We start from the raw sequence: 11,888 nt of genomic DNA on the forward strand, positions 1-11,888 counted from the left end.
GCTGTCACTTCATCTGTGGCTTTCTTTTTGACTCTGGAATGATTCAGATAGTGGCAGAATCCTATAGGAAGAGCCCTGATAACTTGAAAATGCTCATGAAAAGTTTGTCTGTTGCAGCAGAGAATGGTTTAGCGTATACTGCGCTCATCTCATAATGAAAGTTTTCCAGTTTGGATATAAAATGGGAGGCAGTGAGTGTTTTGTGGCACTTTGTTAATATAGAGGGCTATGGGTTTTTTGTTTTGTTCTGCTCTGGTTTGTTTTTTTTTTTAAACAAAGCCGTTACTGTTAGCTGTATTTTTCTTCAGCAGACCCATTACAAGGTTTTTCTATCTGTGGGGAGTCACAAGCTCACGCAAGTAAGATTACTGTCAAGTTTGCTTTCAGTGGCTAAGAGTATAAACTTTTTTTTTATTTTTCAGAAAAATTGAATTTTTGTGTTTTTAAGACTGGTTATAAACGAGCTTAAGACTTGAACCTGTTTCAGTTTTTTCTGTAATTGGTAAATCTAACTCATTTATTGCTGGGAATTTAAAGCCTCAATGTTTTCTCCAATAGAAGAGAATTTGTAGATGCATTACAGTTGTTATTGTACCATATTTCAGGACTCTAAAAAGGCAGTTTTAACGTCATTAACATCTTGAAGTTCTTCCTTGTATCCTTTTTCAGGATGGTAGCAGCACTATTATCTCAATGCTATTTAGCAATGTTCAATTTAATTTCTTTTAACTTTTTAAGACAACATCTGGAGAAGACGTACGGGACTTCACAAAGGTGCTAAAGAATAAGTTCCGGTCAAAGAAGTATTTTGCAAAGCATCCCCGACTTGGCTACTTACCTGTGCAAACAGTTCTGGAGGGTGACAACCTGGAGACGTAAGCTTTATTATAGAGTAATTGCTCCTTGGGTCACGGGCCTGTTCCATTAAAAGCAAAAAAGTGAAACCAAGAAATAATCAACAGCAGTTGTAGAGCCTTGTGCTGTGTTATTTTATATGAATTATTTCGTGTTATTTGCAGATATTGCTTGGTTTTTAAAAAGTAACATTTTATTCTTTGATTTTTGGAAGTATTATGTCATAAAGCCATGGAGTTTAGCAGGTAATGTTGAAGGGAACACTTTTATAGCTTTGGGGAGACTGGCTTTTGGTACTGCTCTGCTTATTTGCTTATGTCAAATCCCTGGAGTTAGAAATCTCTGAGCTAATTATGTTCCTACAGGCTCCAGAAATACAGGTGGCCTAATAAAAGTGAGCACTCTGTCTCCACGGTATTACTCCTGGCAGAAATTCTCCTCTTATTTACTTACTTGGTAGTTGTCAGCAAAGGACACTCTTAAAAGAGCAAAATTAAAATGCGTTGACAGGATGCTAGAAGTAGTTTCATGGATTGACTTTCCTTGACATCCTGGAGTCTGCAGTCCTGCTGTATAGTCTGAGCACAGCATGCCTTAGCTAGCAACAGTGAGTGTAAAGCTTCAACAGACATGCTCTCCTTGCATACAACAGCCCCGTGCCATTGTCCAAACCGTTTTCATGACCGGAGGACTGTGCGTTTTATTTACAATAAGCAAACAAAACCTGCTCAGTAGACAGGAGGAAGTAATCTGAAAACTAGCATTATTGATGGCCTGGCTTCTAAAGGAACAACTCACATTCAAATGTAAAAATGTTACTCGCTGGGGCAGTCTTCAGCTGCCACCAACACGGGAAAGCAAAGCTACTTTGATGCGATAAGAGTTTGCCAATGGTGCCAGAAATTGGAATGTCAAAACTGTTTTCACAGGTCCAGTCATGTGGGAAATACACAGATAAACTGTCGGCATCATGCTGAGGAAACTGTTGGTATTGGTTGTCTCCCCTGCAGGTGACAACACTCAGTAATACGTTCCTTTAAATAAAAAAAAAAGAAAATAAAAACTCCTAAACACTTACTCAAATGTCAGAATGCAACACAGTATGTATTTACTCTAATTTTTATGCAGAAGGAAAATAAGCATTGATAAGTGAGACTTACAGTGGATTTTTTGTTGTTGGTGGTAGTTTTTTTCCTCCCAATTTCTTATTGTAAAAGTATTTTTTAGTTTAAACTGAATCTCCAGTACTTGAGCAGAATTTAAATGATTATTGTTTACAAACTGCAGTTCAATCAATAATACTGACTTATATTTTTTTAAAATTGATTTTTATTTAACAAAATGAAGTATGTAAGTCAGTATTCTGTCTCTCTGTGATACATGGATACACATGTTGCTGTCTCTTTTCTGCATCAATTGTTGCTGATTCAAATCATTTGGGTGGGTTGCTGGTTAAAATATGTTGTTTCTCCAGCTTTCTCTTGCTTAAATGGCACTAAAGTTCTTGTTTCACAGTTTCTTTCTTTCTCTCTTTTTTTTTTTTTCCTTACAGTCCTATCACTCTCATCAGTATGTGGCCAGAACAATATGAGTGAGTATGCAGAACCCCTTTGGCAAGCTTAGTATACTGGTTGTTTTCTTGTACCTCAGTTGCAGTTAATCTGATGTGCATGAGCTATAGGGCATGGCTGACCCAGAGCAGTAAACCCCCTCAGCATTGTTGGGTTTGTACTTACTTGTCATCCTTCTAACTTACTTTAAAAATCATGTTATCTGTATTATTACTGTATTATATTGCTGTAGACACGGCTAATTTGTTGGTTTTTGGTTGTGTTTTTTTTTTTTTAAACTAGTCCTTCCCAGTCTCCACAACTGTTTCATGATGACACACACTCCAGGATAGAGCAGTATGCTACTAGGTAAGAGATGTACAGTTTCTCACCAGTACACTGCATTTTGTGGTTGATTCCTGCAGGTGTTAAGATACTCCGCTGGCTGGACATTATCTATTAAAAAGATATAATTCTCTGCACTCAGAAGTGAGTCAAATGTTTTAAAATCATTAGCTCCGAATACGGGCGTATTAAATGTAAAATGGATGTGTTAAATCTGTTGTCTGTCATACAGAATGGAAACTACTGCAGAATTCCTGTGCATGATCTCTAAAATGTGCTGTTTTCCTTTCGTTTCTTCATTTTTAGCCTTTGAAATACACTGAACTTGTTGGATACATAGTTTTTTCCTGTTTCCAGGAAAAATTTTCGTTTGTAGTAGGTTGACACTATCCATTATGTTGACTCTTAGCAGAGCATATAGGTGCTTTGCCTTTTATGGAATCACCCTAGTCCTTTCATTATAAAATGCCTATTCTACCAAGTCCATCTCAATGCTTCTGTTTTGTTCAACTCTCTACTGTACATTCAGAGCTGGTGACAATTAAGTGCTAACCAGATGTACCCTCTCAAAAATAAGTAACACCACCCAACTTTTAGGCAACAAAGAAATTGATCCGTATTACCATTGGAAATGACCTGGTTCACCCAACACATGATCTTTGCAGCATTGGAAAAATAGGGCAGAAACTAATGCTGAAGGGTTACCTGCTGTCAGCCTCAACGATGAATACTTTCATCCTTCATTAGTAGCATAGTACATTGCCAAAGGCAAAGTTGTGGTGCTTTTCAATTATTTAGAACATGTCATTCATATAAATCACCCAACACTTCTTTGAATCTATAACTTAGGCCATGCTGTAATCGATTAAAACCCATGGAGCAAATAAATTAGACTCTCTAGAAAGATTTGAGAATTTGCTGTCTCCCTATGTCCTTTTTTCAGCCTGTGGTGCCACACTACTATGCCTTTCTGTGCCCAGATGAAGCTCAAACTCTGGACTGACATTAAGGATCTAGGAAGGTCCTAGGTGCAATACCTGTTTCTCTTTCCTTCCTGTCAGCTCCTACTAGTTCTGCTCTGGATTAGACTTGCTTGAAGGTGGGCCATGCACTACTCAGGCTCTCTCAGGACACAAAGTTAAATCTGTACCTGCTATGTGCAGCCATTGGTTAGCAAAATCACAAACACGAAACAATACTATTTATTACATAAGATATCTAAAACTTTTCAAGATGTTTTTTCCTCTAGTAATAAAATTTTAAAAATTAAGACATAATTCTGTCTTTGATAAAATTTTTGTGTGCACTCTACTTGGATCTGTTGTTATGTATATTTCACATATAAACTGATAAATAACTTTCATTGTTCTAATCTTTGCAGAATGTCTTTCAGGAAATATTATCAGGGCTTCCCTAATAAGACTGTGCCCAGCAGAAACAGTATATTAGGGCTTAAAACCTTTATTGTGGCTGACTGAAGAACATTCAGCTTTCATTTTCTGTTAACAAAGTCCCCTACCTGCAATTAAGTGCCATCTCCCTGTTCCATTGTGCTATATCACCCCTCAGCTTTTAGTTTGTATCCTGCCTTGAAGGCTCTTTGCAGCTCTAGAGTTCCTTCCCTGTCTCCCTCTGCTTCCCTGATCAAGGCTGTATCCTGGTTCCATGTGCTATTCCAAATAAATCCTCACTAAATGATGGAGATCAAAAACATGACAATGGTAGAATATGCATTTGTGAGTTGAGATAACTATAACTTGCTAAGATTCAGGGCAGGCTCTTCTCTGAAAAATACTAGGGTTTGTACTGCTTTCCTGTATGAAGATTAATGTCAAAAAGTACGTTTCATCAAAGACTTAAAGATGCTGAGCTAAGCAGCATTACAAAGGTGACTCGTAAGCATGTTACCTGCACTACGTCTGTTTGAGGTGCCACAAAGCAGAGATGATGTGAATGTCTCTAGTCACTTGAGAGCTGGTCCTTCCCTTCAGGGAAGGTGTTGATGCACAACATCCCACCTCGCCCATGGTGGGACAAGTCAATCAAGACAAATTTATGCTGTGTGTGCTTTTGCTTATCTCCTTCAGCCCCAGGAGTATTAACAAATGTAGAGGTAGGCAAGCTTGCTCCATGCTAAAAGAAGACACCAGAGTTCCCATTTCTTTATGGCCTTGCAGACTGCTTTCAAAAAGAAGTTTGATGTCTATAATAATTCATAACACACTTAGAAAAATATATGTGAAATTAATATATCAGTATAGTAAAGAAAATAGCTGTATTTGGTGCAGTCCAATATGTGTGCCCAGCTCTGGGTGTTTCTAGATTTTTATGTATGTCTTATGTACATATGGTGTGTCTTTCCTAGAAACTTGAATAGACAGGAAAATTTATGCTGTAATTTTAAAAAGCTCTATGGCCTTTATGTGCAGTATAACAATCCGATCCTATTAGATTAATTCTTTCCCAAATAAGAAACTGTAGACAATGGCTCCCTGTAATTACAGTGGATTTTTGTGTTGTTTTGCAGGTCTTGTCTGTCCATGGTGTGATGTTATTTGCCAGGCATGAGTTCAGATGTTGCATGTACTATATTTAAAAAGTATTCATCCTCTTTTGTTAGTCCAGCTTTATAAAATTCAAAAAGAAAACCATCTGCACAAACATCTCTAACTAATTTTACCATGATAGTTTTGGTGACGCTAATGATATTTATACTAGGGATAGAAAATACACTTTTTCTTTGCCGTTTGGCAAGTAGAACTAGTTAATCATAGCACAAGTTTCTCATAAAAGTCCTCTGGTTTATAGGTTTTTGTCACAAAATCTAGGAGTTTATTCCTATTCATGTATACCAAGATTGATGTATCTGAGGGGTTTTTAGGTAGAACTGATATTCACACTGCCTCTGCTTGCGTTGCGCAGTATATTCTGTGAAAGTTACGGTCCTTCCCTGCCTTTCAGGCTTGCGCAAATGGAAAGGACCAATGGCTCCTTCCTTACGGACAGTAGCTCCACCACAGGAAGCGTGTAAGTAACTCATACTCATTAAGGCTGGCAGAAACTGGTTGTCAATGTATAATCTTTGTAAGTTGTAACAAAGGACTTAACCCCAGTGAAAATAGCTATTAGGTATGACCCCAAGGATGCCTGCATAACTTTCATTATTCCAAGCTCCAATTGTAAAAATTGGCGATGTCCATTTGGTGTTGAAGGATACTACATTTGTAAGCCATTCTGCTTCAAAAGTGAGGATATTTCACGGAACTGGCAAAAAGTCACAGCTCTGCGTGTTCTAGTTTGTATTCCTTTTCTGCTTTTCATAGTATAATAGAAAATAAATCCTGTGTCAAAGTGGACTGTGGAGTGGGTCAGAAGCTTGTGCTAACTCCCAAGACAATTTTCTTATTTAAAAAAACCAAACAAACCTATATTTTGAAGGTTCTGCAGAGCCAGAACAGTGTTGATACTTCTTGTTTATATTTCAGTTTGCTGGCTGCTGATCTGTTTGCTCTTGGGCATGTAAACATAGTTCTACATTTATTTCATCAATGCCATCTTTTTTGAATTATGTATCACTTTTATCGTAAAAACCTTCATTAAAATGGATTGGTGAACCAGGAAAGTGTAGAACCCCTTGAATTACTGATGAATTAATGTATTTTCACATTGAAAAAAATCATATTTAATGTTTTAACCTCACTGTATCATCAGTTCTGTTAATTAAATCAGTGTACTGTAAGACTCGTAAGTTGTTAATGAATGTCATCAGCATTTTTAAAGAGAAAGCAGAAAGTATTCTTACGCATCTTCAGTTAGAAAGTGCTATTTTTCTCAATAATGCAACCAAAATATTCCCTTTTGATTTTCCTTCCATATGATTTTTTTCAATGTAAAAATACGTTAATGTTTTAACCTCACTGTATCATCAGTTCTGTTAATTAAATCAGTGTACTGTAAGACTCGTAAGTTGTTAATGAATGTCATCAGCATTTTTAAAGAGAAAGCAGAAAGTATTCTTACGCATCTTCAGTTAGAAAGTGCTATTTTTCTCAATAATGCAACCAAAATATTCCCTTTTGATTTTCCTTCCAAAAAAAAAAAAAAGGCAGACATACTGTCATCTAGCAGGAAAGCTGAAACTGGTACACTTGAGTTGTTTTTGCAATTAATGTCTACTCCTATACAAAGACCAAACAACCATCCATCCCAACAGTAAAAGGGGGTGTATATGCTTAATTTTTCCTGGCAAGTTAGCTGATGATTTTAACGCAATTTCTCTTCTCACCTATAAAAATGACCTTTATTTTAAGACAATGAATGAACGTGGTGAAATTGTGTACCGATATATGAGAGGGAACTCTGAATTTGGGTCTCACTCCTGTTGTCAAAAGGGGACTGTTACACAAACCAAATATTTGGAGATTTAGAGGCCAAGGAAGACAAGAAAGTAACTTCATATCCAATAGCACTTTCTGGTTTATTTGCAGATAATAACTCATGATTTCATTAAGATAAATGCAGTACTCCTCACAAAATTCTGAAGAACCCTGGTTTAAAGTTTGTAGTTAAACTATTATCAGAGAATTGTTTAGGTTGGAAAATACCTTTAAGGTCATTGAGTCCAACCATAAACCTAACACTGCTGAGTCCACCACTAAATCATGTCCTTAGCTGCCACATCTACACATCTTTTAAATACCTGCAGGGACGATGACTCAACCACTTCCCTGGGCAGCCTGTTGCAATGATTGATAACCCTTTCAGTGAAGAAATTTTTCCAGGGATCTACAGAGCTATGAAATTTGGATCCCTGTTTGGATCGTAAGTTGCCTACAGCTGAACATTGGGTATTTAGGATTATAGTTCAGCTCTATTCTTATTGTTTAAATGCAGTTTGATGTAGAAATGAGCATGACATTATCATTCTGTATAGACTGAATTTGAAGGAGCAATTTGAAATTTGGATGCACTCCGATGCCCCTGCTGTAAACCTATCTGAGAAAAATCTTTTTTTTTTTTTTTTTTATGTTCTTTTGAACATTCAGGAGATGCTTACTAGTTCGGAAATCAAATTCTCTGTTTCTCATAATTAGAATTCTGTTCTGTGTTCTTAGTTTTGTTGGTCCTCAAAAGTCCTTCAGTTTATTGTGAAGCTAGAACAGAGGCATAGTTGCAAATCAGAAAGTTACTGCTTTGGTCAGATTCACAAGTTCATCAACAATACTTCTATCACTCTTCATGCTCCAAAGAGTATGTGTAAGAAGTCTTCTAAATTTGAATGATAATAAGAGAGCTTCCACTGTCAGCTAAACGTCATGACGCTTTTTCACAGATGGTTTTGATGAAGAAAAACACTCTTCACAGAAGTCTCTTGTTTTTTAACTAACCTGTTGTCTTGAATGTCATTATGACTACTTCTACCTCCCTAACTAAGCTTTTCTAACCCTCCCCTAAAAGTATGTGAATTCCATTAAAATATGCATTTTCATCAATTAAAAAAATATTTGTCGATAGCAAAAAAAAGTCATAGTCTCTCTGTAGTATGTCCAGCTTCATAACAAGCATTCTAATGCTCTCATGCATTAATTTTCTGGTATAAATACAGTGAATAAAAGTATTTTTCTTTCAGATCCTCTCCCTACATTATGGAGATCCAAATGTTTACGCTAGACTGTTGTGATTAATTTTCTTTAGCTTTAATTAATGCAAAAACATCTATATCTTTAAAGCAGACAAGAAGAGTGTAAGGAAAAAATTAAGCCTGTGCAACGAACAATGATAAGCAGTGTCCCTAACAGAAAGCTATGCCTCACAATATGACAAATCGTGGTGTAGAAGAATGAAAAGACAAAAGGGAAAACCTGTTAAGAAAATAGGATACAAGAATGTAACTCTTATTCCTGTAATGTACGGAACTGTCCTATCTAGCCCATACTGAAGTTAATAGCGCTGGACGTAGTATAAGTACTTACTGAATAAATGTGAATGTTTAATAGCTGTTTTCTGATTAATGCCTTTACTACCAGCTGTCTTCACCTCTGCAGCACTGTTGATGCCACTTCACACTGAACTGAGGACAGAGTTCAAATATATTTGAAATTGTATTTGTTAGGGAGCCGTGCACTCAGGTGCAGGAGTAGGAACAAGCAGTGAAGGCCAGTGGTACTTTTAGCTGGTGCCGCCACTCAATGAGTTTTAAGTCAAACTGGAGCCTCAGTATGCGGTACCTGAATATTTCAGCATGATGTAAGTACTTAAAAGGCATCTTGTCACAATGAGAAATTAGTTCTACCTGATGATAAAATTGAGAGAAGGACAAGTTAAAAGACAAAGCATTTTGGAATACCTTCTTGAACCTTACACTAATACTTCTCGTAACATCATTAGGTCAAGGTTCGCTTTATTTGGATTCGAATCATGGCGCTTGGTATGAGAGCCACAGGAAAAAAGATCAATGAAGGAGGTTCACAAATACTCACATCTTACTATCTGAAACCTAATTTAACAATCAGTTTTCTTAATCAGTGAAAATAATATGCTGATGAGAAGTGACTGTCAGGAAGTCTGATTTTTTTTTTTTTTTCTTAGCATAGTCTTGATGCAAGGGAAGTCATATGCAGCATTATTTGACTTTTGCTTCCTCCATACATAATGCATGTTTTGGAATAGGCCTCTTGGAAATACGTATCCACAAAGAGAATAGGATATTTCAAAGGCCATTTTCCCTGTGTTTCTTTGTTGGGGTGTTTTTTCCCCTGAGATGATACTCTTTAAAGTCTGACCTCCTGGGATGTCATTTTTACTGCTTTCCACTATGGTGAAAGGCTGAAAACGAACTGCAGTCTCTACTGTTGAAGGACTTCTTGCACTTCAGTTTTTTCTCAAAGCACGCAGGGTCTTCAGGAGAATAGCCACAGGAAAAAATGAGGAATTTCTTTTAATGTTGTGCCTTTATTTTGGTTGCTGATTGCCATCTCCAACCAATTCTGCAGAAGAGCATTCCGGACTCTCAAAATGGAAGTGTTTTCATGCAGAGAGCATGTGCCACTCACCCCCTTATGTTGTAGGTCATTTTGAAGCCCTGCCCTGGGACTCCTGTGCTACTGATGAGTGTTTTAATTACAGTCATAAAGTTTGTTGGTGCAGGTTCAAGGTTCTGGTTGTTTGAACTAGTAGTTTTGTAAAACAGACCAGAGGTGGAACACATGGTAAAATCATAAAAATACACTTTTCCTTCAGGAGACTTCTTTTATCAGGTGATTCCTCCAGAATGTGAAAAGGTCTGCTGTCAGTTGCAATGTGTGATGCCTAAAAAAAGACCAGTCAGTATTCACAGTCTGTCCTGTGCAGTTTCTGAGACTCTGAACCATTGGGAGCAGAGGGAAATGAAATTTTCTCTGGGCTGAATAACTGGGAGTCCAAAATCTAAAATTATCTGTATTTACCTGTGTTGATCTCACCTACTGGACACAATACAATCAAAAGTATCTAAGCATTTACTGTGTTAACTTAAAAAAAGAGGTTTATAAGCTTCATTATAAAATGAAGTTACACCTAATGCAAAATCTTGACAGAATCTCAGATTTAACAAACTCTAAGAAATATAATAAATCTAGCGTTATAGAGCCCTGTTTAAAAAAATACATTTCAGATGATCTACATAGTTGTTTATAAAAGAATTTGTTATCTTCAAGTGTAGACAGCAACTTTTTGATACCTAATTAAAATTACCAGACTGAAGTACTTGACCATGCGAACCTTCCCTGACAACGTCCACACCTTGGCTCAAAGGAAGGCTGCCTGTGGCGGTACACTATATCGCTTAAAGTAATGCGTAAAGAGTGTTGTGAAACCTGGCTGATAAAGCTGTGTTCTCTCTCCAGCCTGCTTTAACACTCTGTTTCTGTACTCTCTGAAGATGTGACATTGAATCGCCAGCACTCCTGGCCTAGTGCTCTTGTTTTGGTCACAGTGAGGGTGTCTGCACGTAGAAGCCCTGCTTCATTCCACAGAGTTTGAAGGCCCAAAAATGGTTACATCACTTTGTCAAAAATTTAATTGTAAGGGGTGGGATTCTTTTTATCAGGATGGTTAAAGGGTGAAGAAGTACCATAAGGTTGTCATTGTCACATTAGGACCTGATCCATTGACTGCACTAGCCTTTGTCTTAGTTTTAACTAGACTAATGTAAAATAACAAAGCAAGCGATGATGACTTTCCCTGAGATCACTCAAGCAGTGCAGAAAACAGTTTTTCTCTGTAGGCAAGGGAAAGAAAGGAGCACTGTTCTGTTTCTTTTTCAGCGAACACTGTCAGATATCCTCTATATTTCTGAGGGACCTAAATGCACATAAACCCCAATTATATTTGAATTATATGCTGTATTTAATAAAAAATAATTACATTTATTCATTTGTGTGGAAACATGCATATTGTCATTTCTTCTCATGAATGTAGTACTGACTACTGCCAAGATGGAGAAGCAGTGAGTTGAGTGTACGTTATTTCCTTTAAACTTTTCACTCATTGTTAAAAGCAGAACTCCACACTGTTTAGGTTCCTCACTCAGTTTTACATGTAAACATTCTGCAAACTGGTAGTTAATCACAAAAGATGAGATGAAGGGAAGAGATATACAACCAGAGCTCTGTGGAGGGATCTCTTCATACCTCCCTGTTTTTAACCTTATATCATAAATAAACTTCTATGGAATAGAATGTCATGAACTTTTAAAGTGGATGGAACTGTCACAGGCCATATATTTTTTTATTTGGTTTAGCTTTTTAGGTATAGTGTTACTTGAAGCACGTTTGTTTGATTGTAGTAGTCTATATTTTTAAAATCTCAATGACAAGTCAGAGAATGGAAGATGAAAAGATAGGTTTGGGTAGATAATGAATATCCTTGAGAAGAAATAGTGTAATGTTATCCTACCATAGGATTAGTCTTCAGTAAAAAGTTTGTCTTAAGCAGTACTGCGAAGAACCAGATCACTTGGTTGCATGATACAAGTACTTTTCCGAGAGAGACACACCAGGAATCAGTATTTATTACATCTGTGGTTATTTTGTCTTGCTCCTAATGTGGGTGATGCTTTTAAGTGCGTGTTGATGTACTGACCTACCAAAAATGTCTTGG

The 11,888-nt window shown here is 36.9% G+C and overlaps 1 protein-coding gene across 1 annotated transcript in view; it reads left to right on the forward strand.

Annotated features, from left to right (window-relative positions):
- The window catches only part of LOC104502350 (utrophin-like), a gene marked incomplete at both ends in the record, with an annotated part of 74,270 nt that overhangs the window by 52,994 nt on the left and 9,388 nt on the right, over positions 1 to 11,888 (forward strand). The window contains 4 exons of the mRNA XM_010146314.1: positions 739 to 875; positions 2,408 to 2,446; positions 2,709 to 2,774; positions 5,712 to 5,777. Of these exons, the coding sequence (XP_010144616.1) occupies positions 739 to 875; positions 2,408 to 2,446; positions 2,709 to 2,774; positions 5,712 to 5,777 (308 nt within the window). The remainder of the gene's footprint in view (positions 1 to 738; positions 876 to 2,407; positions 2,447 to 2,708; positions 2,775 to 5,711; positions 5,778 to 11,888) is intronic.

Source organism: Buceros rhinoceros, unplaced genomic scaffold, assembly GCF_000710305.1.
Source record: "Buceros rhinoceros silvestris isolate BGI_N320 unplaced genomic scaffold, ASM71030v1 scaffold15652, whole genome shotgun sequence".
NCBI classification, from domain to species: domain Eukaryota; kingdom Metazoa; phylum Chordata; class Aves; order Bucerotiformes; family Bucerotidae; genus Buceros; species Buceros rhinoceros.